This window comes from Odontesthes bonariensis, chromosome 1, assembly GCF_027942865.1.
Source record: "Odontesthes bonariensis isolate fOdoBon6 chromosome 1, fOdoBon6.hap1, whole genome shotgun sequence".
Classification (NCBI taxonomy): domain Eukaryota; kingdom Metazoa; phylum Chordata; class Actinopteri; order Atheriniformes; family Atherinopsidae; genus Odontesthes; species Odontesthes bonariensis.
In genome coordinates, this window is record NC_134506.1 from 28,392,857 (window position 1) to 28,415,673 (window position 22,817).

Sequence of the window (22,817 nt, forward strand, 5' to 3'; positions counted from 1 at the left end):
AAAACCCAGAGGAATTATTCATTTTAAGAGGGCTGTCTTTTGTCTTTTCAAATATGAAACAGATGTTGTTTTCTATAGACAGTGAAAACTCTCAGACCGTTACATAAAACAAATCTGAGGGAAAAATGATGAGGATCTTACTGTGTGTTACTTTTGTTCAGCTAAGGCTCTGTCTGACTTAGGGAAGTCCAAGCCTGAACATCAACACACAAACAAAAGTATGCTTGCCCAGCATTTAAAAAAGAAAGCAACACAAATCAAATGAAAAAAATCATCTGAAGAGTTTATTGAAAAGTGTTTATTTTACAGACTGAACAACATTATCAACTTTAGCTTGCACCGCACACTGCCTGGAAGACTGCTACTTAGAGCCAAAAGAACAACCTTTACATGGGAGAAAGCAAACTCGAAGTTAACAAAGAGAAAGACTGAAACTAGTCATGAGTTTTAACTCCTCTTTCACAGAAAGAATTAAGTGATAATCATCAAATGACATCAACAACCCCGAAAACCGACATTTTTGACACACGGTAGCCACTCAGCTAACCTTCTTTTCCCCTCTTTCTAAAGGCAAAGCACGCACACCTTAACGTTACACATCCACGTGTCCTTTCAACTCTTCCGCAGACATGTGCATGCAAACTGTGATGTATTTAACGAAAGGTTAATTTCCTTTTAGTTTTCCTTTAGGCAGAATCAATCACAGTTAAGAACTGAAGATGCAGCAGCCAATCATTTGTTTAAACACTATATCAGAATGGCAGTCACCATCAATCAGAGGGCTTGTTGACTGTATTCCGGCCTTTCTTATTACAGCGCAGACCGATACCGTGTTTGTTAAAGAAAACTGACATGAGATAAGGAAAGAGGCTATTAATCCATTTCCATAAAATACTGCATGTTGAGCTATTGCTTTCGTGGTCAAATAACGGAAAACGTCACATCTTAGGGGCAACACACAGCAAGTGGTTCAAAAAAGACATTTACAGTAATGCATTATATTGCTGCACATGCATTTGAACGAATGAGCACCAGTAACAAAGTATTTTAGACATCCAATCACAAGAGCTTCAACAAGAATGTCACTTCATATGGTCACAGACATTAACATTCTTGTTATTTACAATGTTTTCCCCTCATGTACGTTACACAAACACACAGATGGCTTCCATGTCAAATAAATACGGTACAGTAGATGTTATTTGATCAGTGGGTAAATAACAAGTTATCACATGAAAAAATATTGCAAAAAAAGATTCTCACAGCCTCTGATAAAAGTCTCCATAACAGGGCAGTTAAGTGCTGTACATCATGGTGTACTGATCTGTGCTGTAAAAACATTAGAAAACGGAAATAAATCATCTTAGTCTGACATAAGCTTAGGAAAAAATTGCATTGATGAGCATTAGGTCTGAGCACGATGAGTGATTTCCATATTACCTACTCGCACATCACGAGAGATAAATTATTTGCACATTTAAAAACGAAGACTGAGTTAATTTGCATTGTCCTGCATTTATGTTGAACATAGTCTCTGAGAACTATAAAATGTGTCATGGCCACATGTTTCACAGTAGCACGGTCAAAAGACCACACATATTTAGCGGGACCTGAAGACAAGTTTGGCACAGAGGATGTCTGAATACACCATCTGTGCTTTTTATATATATGTAAATATATATATAAATGTTTCTTTTATTTCTCTATCTTTTTATTTTTTGCATCACCTGGGTGGTTTACTGTTATGCTAAGTGTGGGTTCCGTTGCATTCCGTTGCAAATGGCTCATTGTACTGCAGCTGAGAAAACTGACATACATTTGCCTTGTGCAACTTAAACTAACAGTCTTATTTGTTGGGTATATTGGAGGCTATGGGTGAACTATTCTTTCCAAAAAAAAGATTTTAAAAAAAAATCAACACTGCACCAAAGGGCCTGATATCAAGATATGGTGGATAAGTGTCGATGTTTGTTAGTCAGTGCACTCATAAATATGTGATATATGTTTGTTTGCGACCCTGTTTGAATTCCACAAGTCTGTATTAAGTTTTAAGTCAGTCAGGAGGAACCATGTGTTAGCTTAATCCAAAACATCAGATTACACTCGTCCTCCTTTCTCTAAAATTCCCTTTTTAGCTTTTGTAAAAAAAAATCTAGCTTGATTTTACCCCCTTTATTTATGACTTGTATTTTTTCGTTTGCAAGACTGCTTGTGTTCTCCCTGCTGAATGAGAGCATGGTGATTTGTTAAATTGGGGTTTTGTACGGACATAACCCCACTTTGAATCAGTCACAAAGTTTTAGCTTAAAAGCTGCCTTAATTTACTAGGTTAGAAAAAAGCTTGGTGGCTGTTCCCAACACAATTATTAACAAAAAAACAATCACGGCTGAGCTAGGCTGCTAGCTTCACGCTGAATTACAAAACCGTTGGCCTTGTGCCAATCGGTGAGTCAGACAAAAGCTGGCCTGTAGCAGTCTGCTTGCTAGATCAGATGGGGTTTTCCTCAGCTTGTCTCAAGAGGCTGCGGGTCTTCTTCTTCCTGGTCGGTGCCATCAGGAAGCTGTTTATTCCAGTAACTGTCTTGGTCAAATCTATCAGAGCGGGGGAAGCCTGCTTCCTCATCTTGAACCAGGACTGGGAAGACATGGTCGACCATCTCGCACAGGCGCACAAAGCTTTGAGAGACATACACAGACTTTTACGGCTTACTGTGCAGAGATGAAACTCAAGACACTCAAACATCAGTGTGCACACGTGTCCCTTCTCGGGCTATATTGAAGAAAATCCAAAACAAACAGAGTATTGCTTACGAGGAAATGTTGGTTTTGGCATGCTCCTGGATCAGCTCCCCCTTGGGATTCACAGTGAAAATCCTGTTCAGAGGAATGCCCACCTCTTTATAGGAAAACACATCCTGAAATCACATACAGTAAAACGGTAAGGGTGAAAAAAGACAAACAAAAAGAGCTGCAACAAAAAAAATCAAACTGACATCATTATGGTAATCCGATTAGCATTTAGGAAATAAGTACTTGACGCAAAACTGCCATAAAGAGGCATAAAAGCGTCTAGATGATGTAGTTGTCGAAAACTGTGTTCATGTGTGTGTGTGTGTGTGTTTGTTTAAAGTAATCTCACCGTAGCTCTGTTGCCAAAAGCGGCATAGAAAGGTTCAGTGTTTGGGTAGAAAAGGTGCTTGATGTCTGTGAGGCACTCGATCTTAAACTTCTCTGGTTTCTTTTCAATCACCTCCCTACGCAAAACATAATATGACACACATTTTCAGCCTTCTGTTTTTTTCCGTTAAATCAATCTACATTGTAAATCTTTGTAAATTCAACAGACTGGAAAGAGTGCAGTAAGTGACGCTCATTGTGTTGTTATGAGAAAAATGTTCATAAATCACATTAGCGGATTGCCCTGTCTTTCTATGTTGGTTGCGATATCTTACACAAAAAAGGCTAAAATAATTACAGACTGAATGATATACGGATAGTGCTGATTGCTCCAATGAGACAGTTTTGCACATGTTGTGTGTGACTGACCTGTGAAAGGCAGAAAAAAGACTGCTGGGGCTGAGCAGCACCGGGCCCATCGGCAGCATGGTTCCCCTCTCATTGACCCAGTGCAGGTAGCCCCGGGTCATATCAGCCATGCCGATGGCCCTTGCTGAGCAGTACATGAACTTATATCCATTCCTTTAACAGAGAAATTCGATAATATACTTAGCTACATTATATTCAAGTTGAAAACCCTCTCAAATGAGTTATTATTTTTGAGTTAAGTCATTCAGTTGAATGCTACAAAATTTATAACATTACGACACAAACAGAAATAAGGGCAATAAGGTAAAATAGACAAACTTAATTAATATAATACTAGAAATATTTAAATATCTATCAAAACTGCAGGATGGTGACATTCTCGGCATTAATGGAAGGCCAAGGTACAGAAATTTGTCTTTAAAAATGATCTTAAGTGCTGGGGGCAGCTCTAATGCATTGTGGTAGACTTCCACAGGTTAGGGGCAGCTACTGCAAAGACTTGACCACTCCGAGTCTTAAGTCTAGCCTAGTCTTAAAAATAGCAGTCACCATCAAGTATCTCCACTTTGGAAATGGCATACCAAAGCAAAACAGACAGTGAACTAGTATAAGGCCACACTCACAGGCTGACTCTGTGGTAGAGCCGTGCAATACCCTGGTGGGTCCAGTCTTTACCCAGCGTGGGGAGGATGTGGCCCAGTGTGTCAGACCTAAAGCGTAACACAAGACAGACAACATCCCAAAATAAATGCAAATATTCTTGAGAGAGACTTTCACGCACATACATGGCCTTTAAAGGAATAGTTCGCCTCTTTTGACATGAAGCTGTATGACATCCAATATTAGCAATATCATTTATGAACATTGACTTACCCCCTGCTGCGTCCTGTGAGCCGAGTTCCAGCTGAGTTTTGCGTTGACGAAGGTAGTCCGGCTAGTTGGCTGGGGTCCCGAAAATAAAGCTTTTGCTTCTCAAAACAATATGCGTTCAAAAGAGTAATACATTTGCATCACAAAATAGTTAGCCAGAAAAAGTCAGACCTCACAATCGCTTGGCGCTATTTCTCTCTACCTTCGTATCACTATGTGCTGTGTAAACTGTGCAGAGCGAAGTGCAGACCGAGCAGTAAACACCGTACAAGGTGCAGCTATCGGCAGGTGGCTGAACGCATTGATATGAAGGGAGGCAAAAATAGCGCCAAGCGATTGTGAGGTCTGACTTTTTCTGGCTAACAATTTTGTAATGCAAATGTATCACTCTTTTGAACGCTTTTGAATATTGTTTTGAGAAGCAAAACGCTTTATTTTCGGGACCCTAGCAAACTAGCCGGACTACCTTCGTCAACGCCAAAACTCAGCTGGAACTCGGCTCACAGGACGCAGCGGGGGGTAAGTCAATGTTCATAAATGATATTGCTAATGTGGGATGTCATTCAGCTTCATGTCAAAAGAGGCGAACTATCCCTTTAACAAGTGCCAACCAAGACCCAAATATGCAGAAAGCCTGACATCTACTGGTAAAAAGCTGTAACTGAAGAGGCCACCTGCCGTCTCTTACCTGGTGATGGTTCCATCTATATCTGAGATAACTATCTTGTCATCCCAGCTCCAAAGATAGATAGTGCCATGACAGCGACAAGTGCCCTGATACTGGGTGGTCACGCTGAACACAACCTCATTAGGACCTTCTTTCAGCTGCAAGCTGGCCTGTAAACATTCACACACAAAATGCTGAGAAAGGCACAGACGCAGTGTTATTGATTCCACATAAGAATCCCATATTGTAACATAGAGCTATAACATAATGTATGAGCTATTCTTCATGCCCTAATGAGGCAAAATGTAGTCCATAATTTCAGAGAGGAGCACAGAAGAATGCATTTCAGTATTTGTTTTTGTAGGGAGTAAGAATTTGTTTTTTGTTAAGACACATTCCCATTCTTGGAACTGGGTTTTTAAAAATGTATCTCTAGAACACACCTCTGCTTCACACATACAGAATGTGTACCCACAATTGTTAGATGTTATTTTGCCTCCAACCTTCACCGCAGAGTGTTAAAATTGAAGACAAAACAACTTTTTTTCCACAGTGAGTGGAATGAAACCAGCTGTTAGAAAAACACTTTACCAGCTGGTCCGAAGTGAGTCGGAGAGTCTTCTTATAACAGACACTGCCAGGGCTGATAAAGGGCTCTGACTGACAAGATTCTATCTTAAGACTGGATGATCTGTGGTCCTCATCACTTGAGGATGATTCATCCTTCATCCTGAAAAATCAAAGATATCCAGTTCGAATAAATGCAGTGATGTAAAGATGAAACAACTTAATGAAGCACAGTTGTAGGTCTTAGGTCACCTGTTAACTGGGGACATGACGAGTGAGCTCTCCTCTGTGTCTCCTCCCGCCTCTGTCACCGGCTCCTGAAGTGAACAAATCAAATCTGGCTCAGTTAACAGAGGCATTACATAGTGATGTTTAGGAGGTAGGCCTCCAATCCCTTTCTTTCTTTTGAGAGTCTAGATATCCAGTACACTCAGTAAAGGCTAAGGACAAATTAAAATCGCTAAGAACGTGTCTATATGTGAACTGACCGACTTTGAGTCACTATTCCTGCTTCTCCATGAAAACCACCAGCGTCCCCCCTTCTTTGGCATCTTCTCCTTCATGATGTTCTCCACTGATGCCTGAAGACAATGATTCACATACAACTCAAAACTGACGGGAAAAAAAGAAAAACTCAAAACCAACTAGCACAAAAAGATCAACAACAGAAAAGGAACAAAATAATACAAACACCACATTTTACTGAACTCCAACTGAGCCAGCGAAGAACGACAGTTGGAGGCGAAAGCACAGAGGCATGCAAACAAAAAGCACAAGGTGCAAGAGAAAAGCCTGCAAAGTGGAGACCACTGAAGATTATGGTTGGACACTTGTGGGGGGAGAAAAACCTCCTGTGGGACACACTACATGAAGAATGACAGAAACATACTTTACAATACGCAGAGAGGCTGACAGATAGGGCCGCAATGATGACAAAGAGCCAATCAGACAGGCAAACACATGCTGTGACCAACATTCAAGCAAAGCCAGAAAACATCATACAGGCTGGGAAGTGCTGGAGCCAAACAGACCAGGGAGACAGTATGAGAAAAGGCCAAAGGCAGAAAACACATAACCCAAACACCAACACTTCATAAAAACAAATGTCATATGGGTGGTGAATGTTTGGAAAGGAGAAAAATTAAAAAACGGGATAGAGACATGACATTATTCAAGTGTTAGGACAACAGATTTAATGCAACATTTCAGTGTGATTTAAGAATGGCCGATTTGATAGATTTAACAGATTTAATAGATAACAGAGCTATCAGCCTTTTTTATTTGGGATAATATGAAAATATTCAGCCATTGAAGCTTCACATACGGTAGCGTTAATTGACATATTTTAGATTGTAAATATCGAATGTGGAGAGCCAGAAGTTAGTGTGAGCTAAATTTAGCGAGCAGCCTTGGGTCCAATTTTCCTGAAACAATGAGGGGATGCCTACAAACAACAAGGCTGAACCAAAGTGAAACATCGGATTCAGGGGGATTCATTGCAAAATGCTGGGAGTGCACGGGAGAGAACAGAAGCCAGGGGTGCAAATAGTAAAAACACAAAACACTTGTTTTTAGTACAGCTTTAGACTTTGAATTATGTGACATGCACATAATAGGTGGTTTTCTTTTTCAGTTTTCAACTTGAGGCAATAATAACGGTTATCGATGTTGCTCTCTTTTAGTATTACAAACCTAAACCAACTAGTGATGGCTAAGGTAGCCAAGGTGGGTTTACTTCCATTATTCTTTTTCAGCTCAGTGACTCAAAATTGTATTTTACCAAGTGGCTATCAGGATATTAAAGGACAAATAAATGATGATGCACTGTTACAGATTAAACTACCCAACAGTACATAAATGACTATAATAGGAAATTATCAGATTCTGCTTGCACAGTAAATTATTGGTAATAACGGTCCATGAATTTTAAACTGAGAGATTCCATTCTAATGGACAGTGTGAACTTTTGCTTACTGATCTCATAATCAGCACATTTTACTGATAATGTTGCCTATCTTTAAATATGCAATTCGGGAAGGAAATGAGACTTCTTATCGATATGCACTGTGGTATATGTGGCTTACCTGTGGCAGGGGTTTCTTGTAGACCTGCATGGCCAACATGACGGGAGCTGCAGTGCTCCAGTTGTAGTACCTGCAACAGATGACAGAGAACGCTACAGACACATCTAAACTCATTTCTGAAAAAGACAGCTCACATGTTTGACTCTTAACGTGGAATCATGATGTTCCTACACAGGACATTTGAATGATAAATTGGAAATTTTAGGAAATTTTCTGAGCTGCTATTTTGGATTGTTAACTGCAAGAGTGGTCTGTCATTTTTCTTTCTTTAGTTTTATAAAAACAAGTAGAAAACGTTGTTGGACACAGTTATGAAGTAGCCCTGACTATAGCAGTACATACTTGTTCCCTATCTTCACCACCAGGTTAGGGTCATCAATGATAGTGGGGTTTTCCGAGAACTCTTGGTAGGAAATTGCCCTCTCCAAGAACTCCTCTGTGATATGAAACACACACAGTAAAGAGAAGAACACACACACAAAGACAGGCTTTGATGAGATTTATCTGTCAAGTCAAATTTATTTATTTGTTTACTATATTAAAAAGTGGACAACTTTCTGGTCTTCTCCTTTGAAACATATAAATTATATCATGATTTCATGAAAAACTTTCTGTTTTAATTTCACTTATGCAGTACTAAAGTGTTTCTTTGTCTGCACATTTCGTATCCTACCTCTCGTGATCTCCTTATTGTCAGTGAGTCCTCCACACAAAGAGATAGCGACGTGAGGCAGGTCACCGGTTTGGTCCAACAAACTGTCCACGCCACTGTCCATCCCACTACTGCCCACTGACTGTGGGGACTGGTTAGCACTTCTCACACCCATCATCATCGTCTCTGAGTCTCCCCTCGTTGAGCTGCTGCCTCCGTCACTGAGAGTGGAGGGACACACACAATCTCAGAGATGCTTCTCTAAAAATACTGTTTAAGTCACTTTTTAATGATGTCAAGCTCCAATAAACTCTGGCCGAAACTGTCTTTGTTTAATACTGCGGTAGCTTAGAAAACCTAAAGAATCACAAATGCACTTCTTACTTAAATAGAATGAAAACTCAAATTTTTCTTATTTATTTATCTTTTAATAAACATTTTTCAGGAACTCCATTATGGCCACCAAAGGGTGAATTACTTTCTATGCATTAGAAGTGCGTATTCGCAGGATGGAATGCATAAACGTGTTTGGTACTGCACCTCTTAGGGAAATAGAGAGCAGCAACTTCAGGCTCCAGATCTGTAATGTCATCCAGATATATGCCATCAGCACCCAGATGTTGGCTTCTCTTTTCTAGAGAACATGGCATGAAACTTCATCAGCAGTAGAAACAAAAGATGACACTGATGGATGAAGGGCGTTTGAGCACAAGAATTCCTTTGAATTGTTTACAGACTAGACACACCGTACCTTTCTTCTTGGATGGTGAATCTGTCCTTCTGATTGGACTTCCTCTGTTCCTGCCTTCGTCCACATGATCGGGCAGAATCTTAGGACACACTGAGCCAGCTGTTAAACCCTCCATCTCTGTGCACAATGGCCCGACACTCTCCACCTCTTTCCCTATAAAGATAAAAAAAAAATTAGCTGGGGGATCAGAACAAGCTCATGGATCAACAGGATGTACTGATGAAAAAAGTTAACTTTAGGATGTTCCTCTTAAATGCTGCAGTTACTATAATCCCTGTATTACAACTTGAATAAAGCAGCTGATTTATGGCTAAACTGGAGAAACGTTAACCTGGCATTCTCTCGGATTCATTGAAAAAACATGGTTGCAAAATGTGAATATGCACAAAGCTACCCCTGGAGGTCACTAGAGTTTTAAACAGAGTTGTGGAAAATATCTGAGCTATTTACAACTCAGTGGGCATTAACCTGAAATGACTCCAACCATATGATATGTTTGAAAGGTTTAGTCCAACAGCAACATTTAGCAACAGTTTACAGGAGTAGCCCTGGGTTTATGATTTTTATAATTCTATAATTCCTCTAAAGTTACAACAGCACTTTAAATTAAGCATGGCTCACTGAGCAGACATGTTGTTTTAGCTCCCTCTCTTGGCTGTCGCAATTATTTCAGTCCACTGTGGAGGTTAACTGTATAATTACCATGTTCTTCTCCAGATGTGTCCCCAGACTTGATAGTTAGTCCTTTCTGGGCTTCTCTTCGGTTTTCTTCAGTGTCCTTGACTCCTTCAAAGGCAGCGGTCTCACCTGGCTGGGGACAATAGAGGGTGAGGGAGGGAGGCCCCGTGTCACTGATGACTCTGAAGTGCGTGTTGGCAGTCACTGGGATGGAGACTGCTGCAGCAGAGTCTTTCCTCTTGTGGGAAGTCAGGAAGGATGGCTGTAGAAGACAGAGAGGTAGAAACTTTTCACACACTATTTGCTTTTTTTGCTCGGGAGTATGATTCTGTCCGGGCGACCTTCCTTCACTCCACTGTGTTACCACATAGGCTCAACATTTGACACGGTGCATCTTACTTGATTAATTTGTACAAAAAAACAAAGTGTGTACGCTAAATTTTCCTGATGTAACACCCTGAGAGTACCACTGGTTGCCTGGCAACTACAACTTACATTAGAAATTTTAAACAGTGTGGTATAGCGTTGATGGTAGGTGGATTTTGTTATCAATGCAGAGAGATGGAAGGAAGCAGTTTCGTGTTTCAGCTTAAATCTGAATAGAACATGTCAGGATGCTTTCCTCACTGTATCTCATACCATGTATATGTATAATCTTGCGTCGGAGATCCCCACCTGCACTGTGTATTGCATTGTGATCTGATCCATAACACATATCTTAAATGCTGGTGAGGCTTATAAAGGCTTCTGTACATGTCACAAACAATGTTGCAGATTCATCTGCTATCATCAGAGAGACTAAACCAATTGATAAAATAATATACACATTCCCATGTGATGGTACGTGTGCAGATACCTGGGCAGCCTGTGGCAGCTCCCCCCAGGTCCACAGCATCTCAGGGTTAGTCTGATTGGTCAGCTCTGAATCACTCTTCGGTGTTGACGACCGCGAATCATCTTGACTGCTGGTGAAGTGATAATCAGGCAGTTGCTCAAGATCAGGTTTCAATTTACGGTTTCACAGATAAAGAAGCTTTACCATGCAACAAAAGAGAGCACACTATTTTCTCCTAACAACAGCATGTGTATCTTCTTTTAAATCAGTCAAAAAAAAAAACAGTTTGGGGTAAATTCTATGATTTTCCTTTCTTAGTGCATTATGACATTTATTCAGAGAGGGTAGAAACGAGGGCAATACCTAACAAGGGAAGAGAACTGAGAGGTCCTTTGAGGACAAGAGATGGACAGACCACAGGGTGGCGGGATGGAGAGAGTCTCCTTAATCACATTACTACAGACGTACAAAAGACAACAAGACAGAAACAAAAAAGGAGAAGGAAAGAGACAGTGAGTTATAAATGATCATTAACAAAATATGAGAATAGAAACAGTGCAAACAATAAGCAGTGTGGAACAGACACTGGTTTGTGTCCAAATAGTACCTCTGTGAGTGAGTCCAGTTGGTGACAGGGTGAGCGTTGGCTGTAGATCCCTGATGACTGTACACAGGTCTGCTCACAAACACACACATGCAGAAAGACATCAGTCACACACAGTATGCAAAAATTCAATATTTCACCACAGACACTGTATCATATAAAGTTATGATCAGTCCATAGAAAACCCTTAGTGCTGTTTATTTTATCCCTCATTTTGAAAATCAAAGCACTCCTGTTCCCACACATCTGAAGCCAGCTGTAAAAATGATACTCATCAAGTACAGTATTAAGCACAACATGAGGCAGACACGCATTCTTTCATGTCTTTAAGGGATTCAGGCATTTTCCCGGCCCACCGTGTGGTCAGCTTCCAAATAAAGGCTCTGAACCCCTGCAGTAAAGGCAGCTCTATGAGCCATTATTTCAAACAGACAGAGAACACTGTGGGAACAGGACAAATCTCTGGAGCGTGTCCAATAAACAGAGATGCTTTGCAAAGGGCCTCACACATAAAACTCTGATGTGTCCAAACTTACAGTCTCACACTATAGATCCCTTAATAGTTTACAAGTAAGTGCTTTTTAAGACCAAGCAAAATTGCTCATTAGTTTTGCATGTTAGCAGACTTTAGATAATAACATCGAACATGGAATACAGCTATAGTTAGTGTCATAATTTATCAAGAACTTTCTATCTTCTTATAAGGTACTGGAACTGCCAATGCACAAGATGATTGCCAGAAGGAAACTTCTGATCTTTCTGTCTGATCAAGTGGTTGATACTGAGCCACAATAACTAAAATACATATACCAAACACAAATACCAGCTAACCTTAACAGAATGTCTTCAGTTTTTACCTGCTTTTGTATTTCTGTCTCTCTGAATCATTTGGTGCAAATGCACATTCTTTTTCGTGCAGCTCGAAAAACCACTTACACTCATCGTGTAGGACAAACATGAACACATACATTTTCTCTAGTGAACACAGTCACAGTTGTTGCTGGCAACAGTTCTGCTGCCTCAGAAAAAACACGGTGACTGCTGACGAAGTTTGTTTTCCTCAGAAACAGTAAAGGTTGACTGGCATATAACAACCTCTTTCGCACGCACGCACGCACGCATGCACGCACGCACGCACGCACCTGCTGCTGTTTTTCTCCTCATCTGAGCTCAGGTCAATGGTGAACATGTCCTCATCCTCTGAGAACTCGTCCACACTCTCCTCTCTCCTTCCTCCTCCTCCTCCTCCTGCTCCCAACCCCTCTGGCCTTGTCTTCCTCCTTCTCTTTCTCCTCTTCTTAGTAGTCCCTCCATCCCCGTGTTGCGGTCCCAGGCTCTGGGCAGGAAGTGAAGTGCAAGGGACGGTGTCTATGTGATAGGAGAGAGCAGCATAAATACAGTCCCAAAAGCACCAATCAAGTACTTCCTTTCTTTTTTTTAAATAAATCTGAGCTTACCATGGTGATGAGAACTACCCCTGCCCAGCTGGGCCTCCATTAACTCAGCCCCCACCGACCTGATGGGTGATGTTGCAAGGTAAGATGGAACCACTTCCTGTTGACAAGGGGACATGAGATGATTGTACGAGGTCCTTAGTATGATCAACAACGATGAATAACTTCTTAATCATCTGAAATTAACTAAAATTAATTGAATTCTCTTTAGTGGCCTTGGTGTGTGGACACCTGTATGATTTATTTACACAAGTACAAAGCTCATTCGGGCAGTTTAAGACAGCATGTTTTCTATGAATTGAGCATATTGCTAGAATTTACAGATACACCATCATCATTTCACATCCAGGCAACAAACAAATACAAGGTCAAACCAGTTTCCCTAAACGCTTCGCCTGCAGGCAGTTCAATAGCGGACACACACAAAGAATAAGCTCACTAAATTCATGCATACGGGTTGCTGCCAGTCGACACAAAAGGCAGTGAAGTGAGCCAGAGGAGCAGAGCTAATGCTAACCAGCTGCTAAATGAAACAATAATCTTGTTGACTGAACTTTTTTCAGACCACAAGGAATCAGGTCATGTGTGGTGACAGATGACAGATGATTTAGAAGTGTGACCATATTGAGAGTTACATTTGTTGCAGACCAGTATTTGCAAAGTTTTAGCCAATAGTTGGAGAGCTGTTTTGAAGAAGTGCTCGGATGAAAGCTTGTCCCTTAGAGTAACAAACACACTCGCAGAGATTTCCGTTCGTTTACTAATGAGGCGTTAAATCAATCCCAGATCCCTTTGAAGCGATTAAAATGTTTTAAAAATATATTAGTAAAAAACTGTAATTATCAATGGTAGGTTCTACTGTTTATAAACACTTGTGAGCATGAAGTATGGGAACCAGGAAATGTAGACTCTGAACTGTTAAAGTATAAAATAATATACAGTAGAGCACTAGATATGGTTCTATATATAACCTAATGTATCATATTAGGTTAACTGTTAAATAATCAAATTTAGCTTAAACTTAGCTATGATTATGTGACCTCTGTGTGGAAAGTGATTAAAGGGGTCATATTATGCTTCTATGGTTTTATTGCTTTCCATTACTATTTTCTCCAGCAAAGCCCACAGTGAACACAGAATTAGTTTTTCTCTCCCACAGGAGCTTCAAACACCTTGCCGGCTGTCAATCCCTTTTCATCAGTTAGGTATCAATATTGCCACATATCACATTTGCAAAGTGCCAGGCTTGTAGACTATCTGGTACACCTCAATCAAAGAGAAATCAGTTGCCTCACACTCTGGTAGCTTTGGCAACAGGAGATCAATAAGAGCAGGCTGGGCTGTAAACTGAGCATTTTAGAAACAAGGTGACAAAATTTGCAGCAGCATTGTACGATAGAAGAACAGTTTTTAAAAAATGTTTTTATCCCTGTTTAAGTAGACCCACAAAATCAATTCATGGTCTTTGTAAAAGATCATTGCATGAGCTCTTTAGATATTAAAGAGTGTCATAACGATCGTTATTTTGCATTTTGCACTTTTGCAATTCAAATCTATAATATTAGCCACATTGCTATGTAAGTTAGTTACCTGGTATTCTGACACAAAAACATTAAGGATAAATACACTTTTTTTTTATGGTTTTCACCTAGACGACACATCATCCAGATCAAGATTACTTTGATGTTTTTAAAAGTTTGTTTTCCTCGAGCATGCAGAGCTTCTTGCTGCTACAGTATGAAGATAATAACATGTGATAAATGGTTCACGTGGAGGATCTTCTGTTAGTTGCCAATGCACAAGCCCAAACAAATCCTCGAGTTTAACTTTACACCCTGAGGTGTAGACAGAGGAAGCGCAGTCGGTTTGGTAGGGGCGGCACAGAGCACTGGGCTTAGTGCCAAATAGTTCTGTAAAAATGTTGTTGAGCTTTTCACATCAAGACTAATAAGATGATAACTTAGACCATCATTGCATGACAGAACAAAGACACAGATCAAAGATAAATGACGTCTAACTGGCAAATCTGTTAGTGTTTAATACTGTGCTTGTTCATCTTAACTGGCAAACAGCCGGTGCCTTTTCAACGTGGTACAACTACTGACCAGTAGTTTTATGTTTCTGTCTTGATCCCCTTTTAGAATATGTACAGTATGTCGCTCTGTCTGACCTCCAGCCTCCAGTCTCTCTGGACTGGACACAGATGAGTGACCACCATATTTCTGAGGGTAGTGTGCAGCACACATTACCAAGGGTGAATTGGGCAAAGTTATAAATAGGTCTCTGGTGGTTTTCCACTGTTATTTTACCCCTCTGTTATGGACTTAGGCATTATATTACTCTGGGAGATGCCATTCTCAAGAGCCATTATAGAACTTATTGACTGACTGCTGGACAATTGCTTCTTCCATTTGAATAACACATCAATGAAAGAAGAATTAGACCACTGTTATCCCTCAGATTAGTAAATTACAACAGATCCTCTCAGATTATGACATATTCCTCTTAATACTTCATTCGGGAATGCAGCCAGCTCTTTTCATTGCTCGCAGATGACACTGCAAATGCTGAGTTTGTTTACCACAGCAATGAAAAAACTCCCCCCAAACCCCTCTTCCAGCTTCCATGAATCCTTATCTATCACTTCACAGAATCAGTTTTCAAAACAAGCTAAAATGTTCCCAGTTTAGTCTGTTTTCTGTTCTGTTTTCTTCTGTGTTGCAAATACCTCCATATAACATAATCTCTTGACAACGAACATTAAGACTGATTAAGCTGGAATTTGTCAATTGTGTTACTCAAATGACACATAAATCAAGTCGGACAGATAATGTCTGCTTAAGGTGATTGAGGCTAAACAGCAGCCATAGGCTGTGATATGCATTGGATGTTTTCCAACTATGATATCCAAACCCGAAAACTCAAATTGTCACAGGTCTGAGTGAGTGAGTGTCACAGCACGAGTGATACTAAATTTAATGTGCTGGTTGATTCCATATATATTGCCATGCACATTATAAAAACAAGCAACATGCAAAAATGCAGCTGAGTTAAAGAAGTTATATGATTTATGTGTGCATAGTAGCATAACAAAAACTTTACAAACAGTTTGCTGCTTACATAGTGTTTGTGGGTAAACCTGACTAGTGTCTGTTTATGCTGTTTACAGGAAACTAAAGTTATGCTGGTTGACAGGCTATCATATGATAACTAAAGCTCTATTTCTGTCTTGTTGTTCTGTTTACAGTCCATCTGAGAAAGTCCTCCTGCAATCAGAGCAGAATTTCATTGTCTACGTGTCACTTGACAATGAAATTCTGCTCTGATGTCCTCGCATCTTTCTGTCAGGATCTCTTTCTCCTCATTATTGAAGCACATTTCATCAACATTTAAAGTATATATTCACTTCATATGAACACATAGATTTTTAGAATATAGTTCAATAGAATTATTAAAAACATTAATGGGAAAAAGGGAGAGTTAGTTTGTCTTTTCTCCTGTTTAGTGCCCGGCAGGAACTCCACTACCCTCTCTGGGCTTGACCGGTAGAAAAAATAGTTTTTTAAAAGTCTAAAAGACTATTAAAAGAACAACAACGTGTAGTTGTTGATTAATCAGTAAGAAGTAAAACCAGTGGGAGTTACAACAATAAAAAAGGACAAGAATTAATTATAATCCTTAAGAGCAGACCTAATCAAGCTCCGTCGTTATTGTAGTTCAGGTTGTGTAACCTCCATGTCTGGGAGTTACAGTATGTTCTGTTCTATATTCGTGTGTGTTTATTGATGTGGCGTAATGACTTTGTTGATCATTACTCACCAGTTTATTCTCTGTCTCTTTAACAAAAAAGGCCTCCCCGTTCTCTCCGAGCTTCATGTGCAAACTCACCGGCTCTCCATTAATCTCTATGTCCACCTGCAAGGCAGAAAAAAAGGGCCTTTAATGGGCGTTAAACCTCATTAGCATTTTCTAAACAAACTGGCTCCTAAACAAACAAACTGTTTGTCATTTTGTGTAGAAAAAAATGACTATTTTAGGAATTTTACAATTCATATTTTTGGTTTGGGGTCATTTTATATTCGATATAATGCAGTGCAGTAAGCAGAATATTATTATGTGTGTAATGTTATCACCACAATTTTAATTAAATTCCTCATAAAAAGTAACAGGATTCTTTAAATATAATGCTTTAAAGCTACTTAAACTTCAACTTTCGCCGAAGTAAAAAAACAGAATACCTAAAATACCTACATAGAGAGCAAACAATGAATGTTTAAAAGAAGATCTGAATGCTATTATTGTTCCTCAGAGAAAACATTCATGAGCAATGGACCCTGAGCTCTCAAAATTACCTGGATGCACATTCGCCACATGTAAAGAACAGAAGTAAGTGAAAGTGTTTGGGGTAGAAAGCGCTCTGTGATCTCACCACTTTCTCACGGGATCGCAGCACACCCATCTTTCCGAAGCGGACGTGGAAGGGGGAGCACTGTAGGCTGCCATCAGGCTGCCGGACCACAATAACATCTATACATCCAGACAGCGTTGCAGGGTTGAGTCCTCTGTACAGCTCCTTGACCTGCACAAACACCTGGCCCGCCAGCTGACCCACATAGTTCATGGTCTGTAACTGGTGACAGAAAAAGAAAGACACATTTTTTTACCTCTCACTTGCCCGATAAATAAGGCTTTATTCACGTCTCAAGATTGTAATGAAAGATCGTAAAGTAAGGCCAAACTGTCATCCTGTCACATTAAGATACGTTATCGATCCACTGGCTCAGTTGCTGCCCACACACGTCAGCAAGCTTCGGACTCTCGGATGCTGAAACCACAGTTTCTTGTTCTTTCTTTTCTCTTGAGGTGCTGCTGAGTGTGGGGAATGTTTGTGGGTGTGACCGATGTTAGCTAGGAAATCCTTTTTGTCTTCCTAGAAAACAAAGCACTCAGATTTATTTTCTTCCATCAGGGATGAGATCAATCTCGTGGGTCTATGCAAGTCTCTCTGATCCACATCCTCAAATGTTTTTTTTTTTGTTGAGAATGCCAAAACATGGTCTCAGACAGAGACAGGGAAATGCATTTGCAGAGATGCACTGCAATATGGTTGGTGGCTGAATTGGATTGTCAGAAACAGAGAGAAAAGGAACAGCAAAGGAATATACAGCTCTTGCCTTGTTCATTTCTGCTTCACTGTAGGTTAGACAGTGTAAGCTGTATACATACAGCAGCTAATCACCCTACAGCCACGATGCCTTATTTCTAGGAGCATTTGTGGGTATGACATCAGGGAGGGTTTATAATAAAAATATATTTTTAGGGGGAGCTGCACCTGTCACAATTATCACATAACTGCCTCATTGCAGTTATTGGATCTGACCGTATTTTGCATCATCACCCCCATTCCAAAAACACACCTGTGCAAAAACAAGCAGCATTTTTGCGAGCCTCCTTTTTTAGTTAATGAAAAGTAAATGAAAAAGGAGAAACCAAAAACTCGGAGCGGGCAGTTATTTGGATTCCATCAACAATGTCAAGGTCAAAGACATTAAAACAAGGCCAGTGAGCTCAGGCAGGCCACGCTGACATGCTCATCCGCATATGCTCACATCAGCTGATCTCAGACCTTTTCTATCAATCAGCTGTTTCCCTCCTTCTGCAACCTAGGTAAGCTAAAGCACCTACCCTAACACCCACCAAGGGAGAAGATTTAGCTTAGCTTGACAGGCTAAAGCACCTTGGAAGGCTAACTTGCTTTTTCCGCAAGATGCTTTGCAATCCACCTCCTTTGTATTTTCATTTAGTTTTTTTTTTTCCAAAAACACATGACATAAACTCTCTAAATCAGGGCGACTAAATCCTTTCTCAGTGCCAGTAGTAACATGTTTAATCTCAGTGCTCTGAGATTTACCACATATTCACAGAATTGGAGTTACATCCAGAAACTATCACTATGACCCTTGGAACAAACCTGTAAACGATGTGAACATGAAAAGGTGATATTATACTGTGTCTTGCAGGCTGTAATTTGGCTTGTTAAGCTGCTAGCGGCTACAGATAAGGGTAAAATCTTCAGCTGTTGTTCAGTTTAAGAACCTCCACATTAAACCTTAGGGTCTGCAAACTTGTTCCCACTCTTGCAGCCCCAAACAAAGCATCCTCATTTATAATTAGTGTGTGTAGCCAGCATGAGTTCCCATCAATGTCATTTGGAGCCAGGGCCGATAAATACCCATGACTACTGCAAGTCATTTGACGCAGGACTGAATGCCAACTAAATACTTTCCCTTTGCTCTAAAAAAAAGAATTTGCAGGTGTCAATGGGTATTTCAACCACTGTAAAAAGGGCTTTGTTCAATGTCATGTCTTTGCTGCTGCTCTCCCTACATTAGGTATATATACATATATACCATATGAATAATTATTTATATTAACTGGAGTTTTATGTCATGCTAATGGCTAATGGCATCGAGGTAGTGTGGTGGATAGCACTGTCTCAGCATGAAGGCTTATGGTAGCTGTCATGGGTGATGTTTGTCAGACATGCATTCACAGGCAATAAGGTATCACTACCCTGACACCTACATTGAATATCAAGGGCTTGGAGTAACAATGACAGGTGTGTGACCTAGCGAGAGATACGAGTAAGATGAGGGAAAAAGTTAGGAAGAAAGGAAGAGCAATGGACTTTGAAAAAAAATGCAATTCAGAGGAATAATAAGAGGTTTAAAAAAGCTGGTAAATCAGAGTGACCAGACAAGCACGGTAAACAAAAAAGAAAAAGTGCAGGGACAAAAAGTTAAAGAGGGAGGGAAAAGACTTACATTTAACTGCTATAAAATGTAAAGAGGGGGCTGCACGGTGGTGTGGTGGTTAGAACCGTCACCTCATAAGAGGGTTCCAGGTTTGATTCCCAGCTTGGGCCTTTCTGTGTGGAGTTTGCATGTTCTCTCCGGGTACTCCGGCTTCCTCACACCACCGAAAAACATGCATGTTAGGTTCATTGGTAACTCTAAATTGTCCCTAGGAGTGGGACTGAGTGTAAGCGTGGATGGTGGTTTGTCTCGTTTGTCTCTGTGTGCGCCCTGTGATAGACTGGTGACCTGTCCGGGGTGTACCCTGCCTCTTGCCCAATGACAGTTGGGTTAGGCTGCAGCCCCCCTGCAACCCTAAATTGGATTAAGCGGGTATTGCGAATGGATGGGTGGATGGATGGAAAATGTAAATAGAAACAAAATATGAGCACTCAGCTTGTCTTTGTTACAAAATGTTCCTTGAAAAATCCACCTGCCACTTTGTGCTGACTCAGGCAGTGCACCATGCATGTGGACACACACACACACGTTACACCGTGACCAGGGGACAGATGGCTCATGTGTTTCCAATCCACGTAAGAACACTCATGCTGACAAGTATCACCGTTTAGTAATCTTTGCTGCTTTATAGGCCCAACTCTATTCTGTTGCACATCAGGACCTCACTGTACACTGGTTTTCCCGGGGACTGTCATACATTAAAAAATACTTTGTTGTGGTGAAATTGTTTACACTGCATAACTACAAACATGGCAAGATGGCACAGGGAGAAATATATTTAGTATTTTCTTATCTGGGTAAATATCCCAGGCATGTCTTCTCGCTCAGGAAAGAGGAGTGGGATTGTTTGCCACTGATTACATAATTATTTAAACCCTATTTCCTCCCGCTTACTTCCTTATCTATTCATTCCCTTTGTTTCAGTGACAACAACAAGAAAATGTTCGCATTTATCTACATACCAATGCCCTGATTTCACTGTCAACATTAGCCACGTGCACACAGACGTCTCCATTCACACAGGCACAAACACAGCCAAGGTCTTGCCCACTCTTCCAGGACGTCGCTGTTTCACAGCCAATCACAACGCGTCCGCATTATGTAATAACCAATCACGGGGCAACTCAGAGGGTCATGATGTGTCATTAAATGGCACGCTGTAAATGAATGAACTATCATTGAAATACAAAGTTTAACATGTCTGCTGTTACGACTGAGAATTGTGGACAGAAGCTGCATTCCTACTGTGTGGCATTAAAGTCCACATGGGGGTACTTTAGGAAAAGTTGGCCTTCACTTTCACCGTTACTACAGCCCAATCAGCCAGGCGACACAAAGGTCACAGAGAAGCAGGGGGATTTACAGATGACGAAGTGAAGGATTATCCAATTACATCTCGTTAAAATGGCCCTCCCAGGTTTACTGTCCATTAATGTGTACCATAATTTCCTTTGACTGTACAACAACTAGCACCCAACACTGGGTGGAATTCTGTCCCACTTTAAAAGATAAAAGAACACATAAAAGATGACGTAAAGGCAATTTTAGCTCAACATGAACAATCTGTGTAGAACCTAAAAGGCGCACCATAGAAAATAAAACAAGTTACATGAACGCGGGGTTCATGAGTAGCCCGTAGTGTCATGCGTGGCCTGTGGCGACATGTAAACATCTGCACGCAGGGTGAGGCTCTGCAGTCCGCCGTCATTCAAACAGCCAAGCATTAATACACGCACACCCACAAAGCAAACAAAAAACAACTTAGCACCTTGGTTTGCTCTACACTATGTAAACGAGCTTTAAAAAAAAGCCTAAATCTCACGATTTGAACATGTGACAGCATGTTGCAAAGGCCATTCCGTCCTTGCTTACATTATTTATTGGCGTCGCTCTTCTCTCCGGGACTTTTCCGCCATCCAATTTTTTCCAGACAGCTTTTTTTTGGCGTCCTCAATGCTTGTAGCGTGCGTTACTCCCCAAATCAAACATCGCCGGTAACATTCAGCATCATCCAGCCTGCCTGACATATGATCTCGGGTGCTGTGCAGAGGGCTGCTTCTTAAACCGCGCTTGAAATATTCCTCCCTCCACTACAGAGCAGCGAGCAGGGACGGACCTGATTGGCTGAGCTGGCGTCGACGTCACACATTGTTTACAGAATATTTCCCTCACAATCACCTTAAAATCAATCACAGTGTGATTTCTCTGTCTGTTTCTACTTTTTTCTATTACTTACGTCACTAATGATTATTCATACTCTTATGAAATAGAAAAATTTATTTATTGACACTTTATAAACGTTTATCGCAGCATGCTTAAAACATATGGATATTGAAGTGTATTCAGAGATGCTTGGTTGTTGGATGATTAAAACATTATGAGTTCCAGATCCTTCGTTAATGGCTTATAACCTAATCGATTCAACACCCAGATTCGGCTTTTAGTAATGGCTTATAACTGATCTAGTTAATATAAGCAAATAACATGTTTAAGACTATTTGCTGCAGCTTAGAAAGCCTTCACACAAGATTTCCTAAATGTCAGCAGCACCTCACTTATTAGATTGTTGTATTTCTAAGGTGTTGTATGAATATAAATATCGGAAAATGCTCAGATATTTTATGCTATCAGTTTCCCGTCAAAATCTGTAGGCAATCTCTGTCTCAGCTGCATTGTTCTGCCCTGAGCTTAAGGTACAGATATGATCAAGTATTACAAGATCACTGAGAGAGCAGACGAATATAATCGTTACTCAAATGTCCTGTGACAAGAACATGTAAATGCATCTGAAAACTAATTCACTGCTGGTTTCCCATGCATCCAACTGGAATAGTACCTCCAAATTATGTCCTGCATTTTCCAATTTACACTCCATATCATTTGAAACTTGAAGATAAATTTACTCTTTAAATAACAACAAGCTATAAACATTTACAGGCAGCATCACCTGAGAATCATTAGTACACGAGTAAAACGACACTTTAAAAGTAAATAATCAGAGTAAGCAATGTTTCATACTTTTATGTTGTCGTGTGCTGGGTAAATGCCCTTAAATGTACATCAGCACATTGTCAAACACTGTTTGTCATGTTGTAGCCTAAAGGCAGACATAAGATCAGAGGCCACATGATGTTATGACATCACTAAACTCTTCAGCAAGGATGATTTATTTATTACCGGCTTCTTTGCATCAATTGAAGCATCATATTCATATCATTTCTTTTAATTTCTAACTCACAATAGAGCACAGTAAGTGTTTTCATGTATATCATTCTGGGAAATCTCAAGTTACAC

The 22,817-nt window shown here is 40.4% G+C and overlaps 1 protein-coding gene across 3 annotated transcripts; it reads right to left on the reverse strand.

Annotated features, from left to right (window-relative positions):
- Positions 1 to 257: 257 nt before the first annotated feature.
- On the reverse strand, positions 258 to 21,590 carry lpin1a (lipin 1a). 3 transcript variants are annotated; one of them, XM_075463032.1, is made up of 23 exons: positions 21,396 to 21,590; positions 17,138 to 17,338; positions 16,528 to 16,623; positions 12,712 to 12,808; positions 12,397 to 12,622; positions 11,258 to 11,326; positions 11,014 to 11,106; positions 10,672 to 10,777; positions 9,840 to 10,077; positions 9,138 to 9,290; positions 8,927 to 9,020; positions 8,408 to 8,607; positions 8,077 to 8,170; positions 7,735 to 7,804; positions 6,139 to 6,231; positions 5,903 to 5,967; positions 5,675 to 5,813; positions 5,105 to 5,253; positions 4,170 to 4,256; positions 3,547 to 3,699; positions 3,140 to 3,254; positions 2,812 to 2,915; positions 258 to 2,676 (listed from the first exon to the last, which is right to left on the reverse strand). In XM_075463032.1, the coding sequence occupies exons 2-23, from the start codon at positions 17,327 to 17,329 to the stop codon at positions 2,505 to 2,507; spliced, it is 2,805 nt and encodes a 934-aa protein (XP_075319147.1). In that variant the 5' UTR covers positions 17,330 to 17,338; positions 21,396 to 21,590; the 3' UTR covers positions 258 to 2,504. The 3 variants fall into 3 exon arrangements, 2 of the variants coding, with proteins under 2 accessions (XP_075319147.1, XP_075319139.1); XM_075463024.1 differs by having other exon boundaries at positions 10,672 to 10,780; XR_012769609.1 differs by lacking the exon at positions 3,140 to 3,254 and having other exon boundaries at positions 2,586 to 2,676; positions 10,672 to 10,780.
- Positions 21,591 to 22,817: the final 1,227 nt, after the last annotated feature.

Excerpts from the sequence above, each read along its gene's own strand:
- lpin1a (XM_075463024.1), bottom strand. The coding sequence starts at position 17,329 with ATGAACTATGTGGGTCAGCTGGCGGGCCAGGTGTTTGTGCAGGTCAAG. Across the intron at positions 12,623-12,711 it reads GGGTAGTTCTCATCACCATG|ACACCGTCCCTTGCACTTCA; the intron begins GTAAGCTCAGAT and ends CCTATCACATAG. Across the intron at positions 7,805-8,076 it reads GTGGTGAAGATAGGGAACAA|GTACTACAACTGGAGCACTG; the intron begins GTATGTACTGCT and ends CATCTGTTGCAG.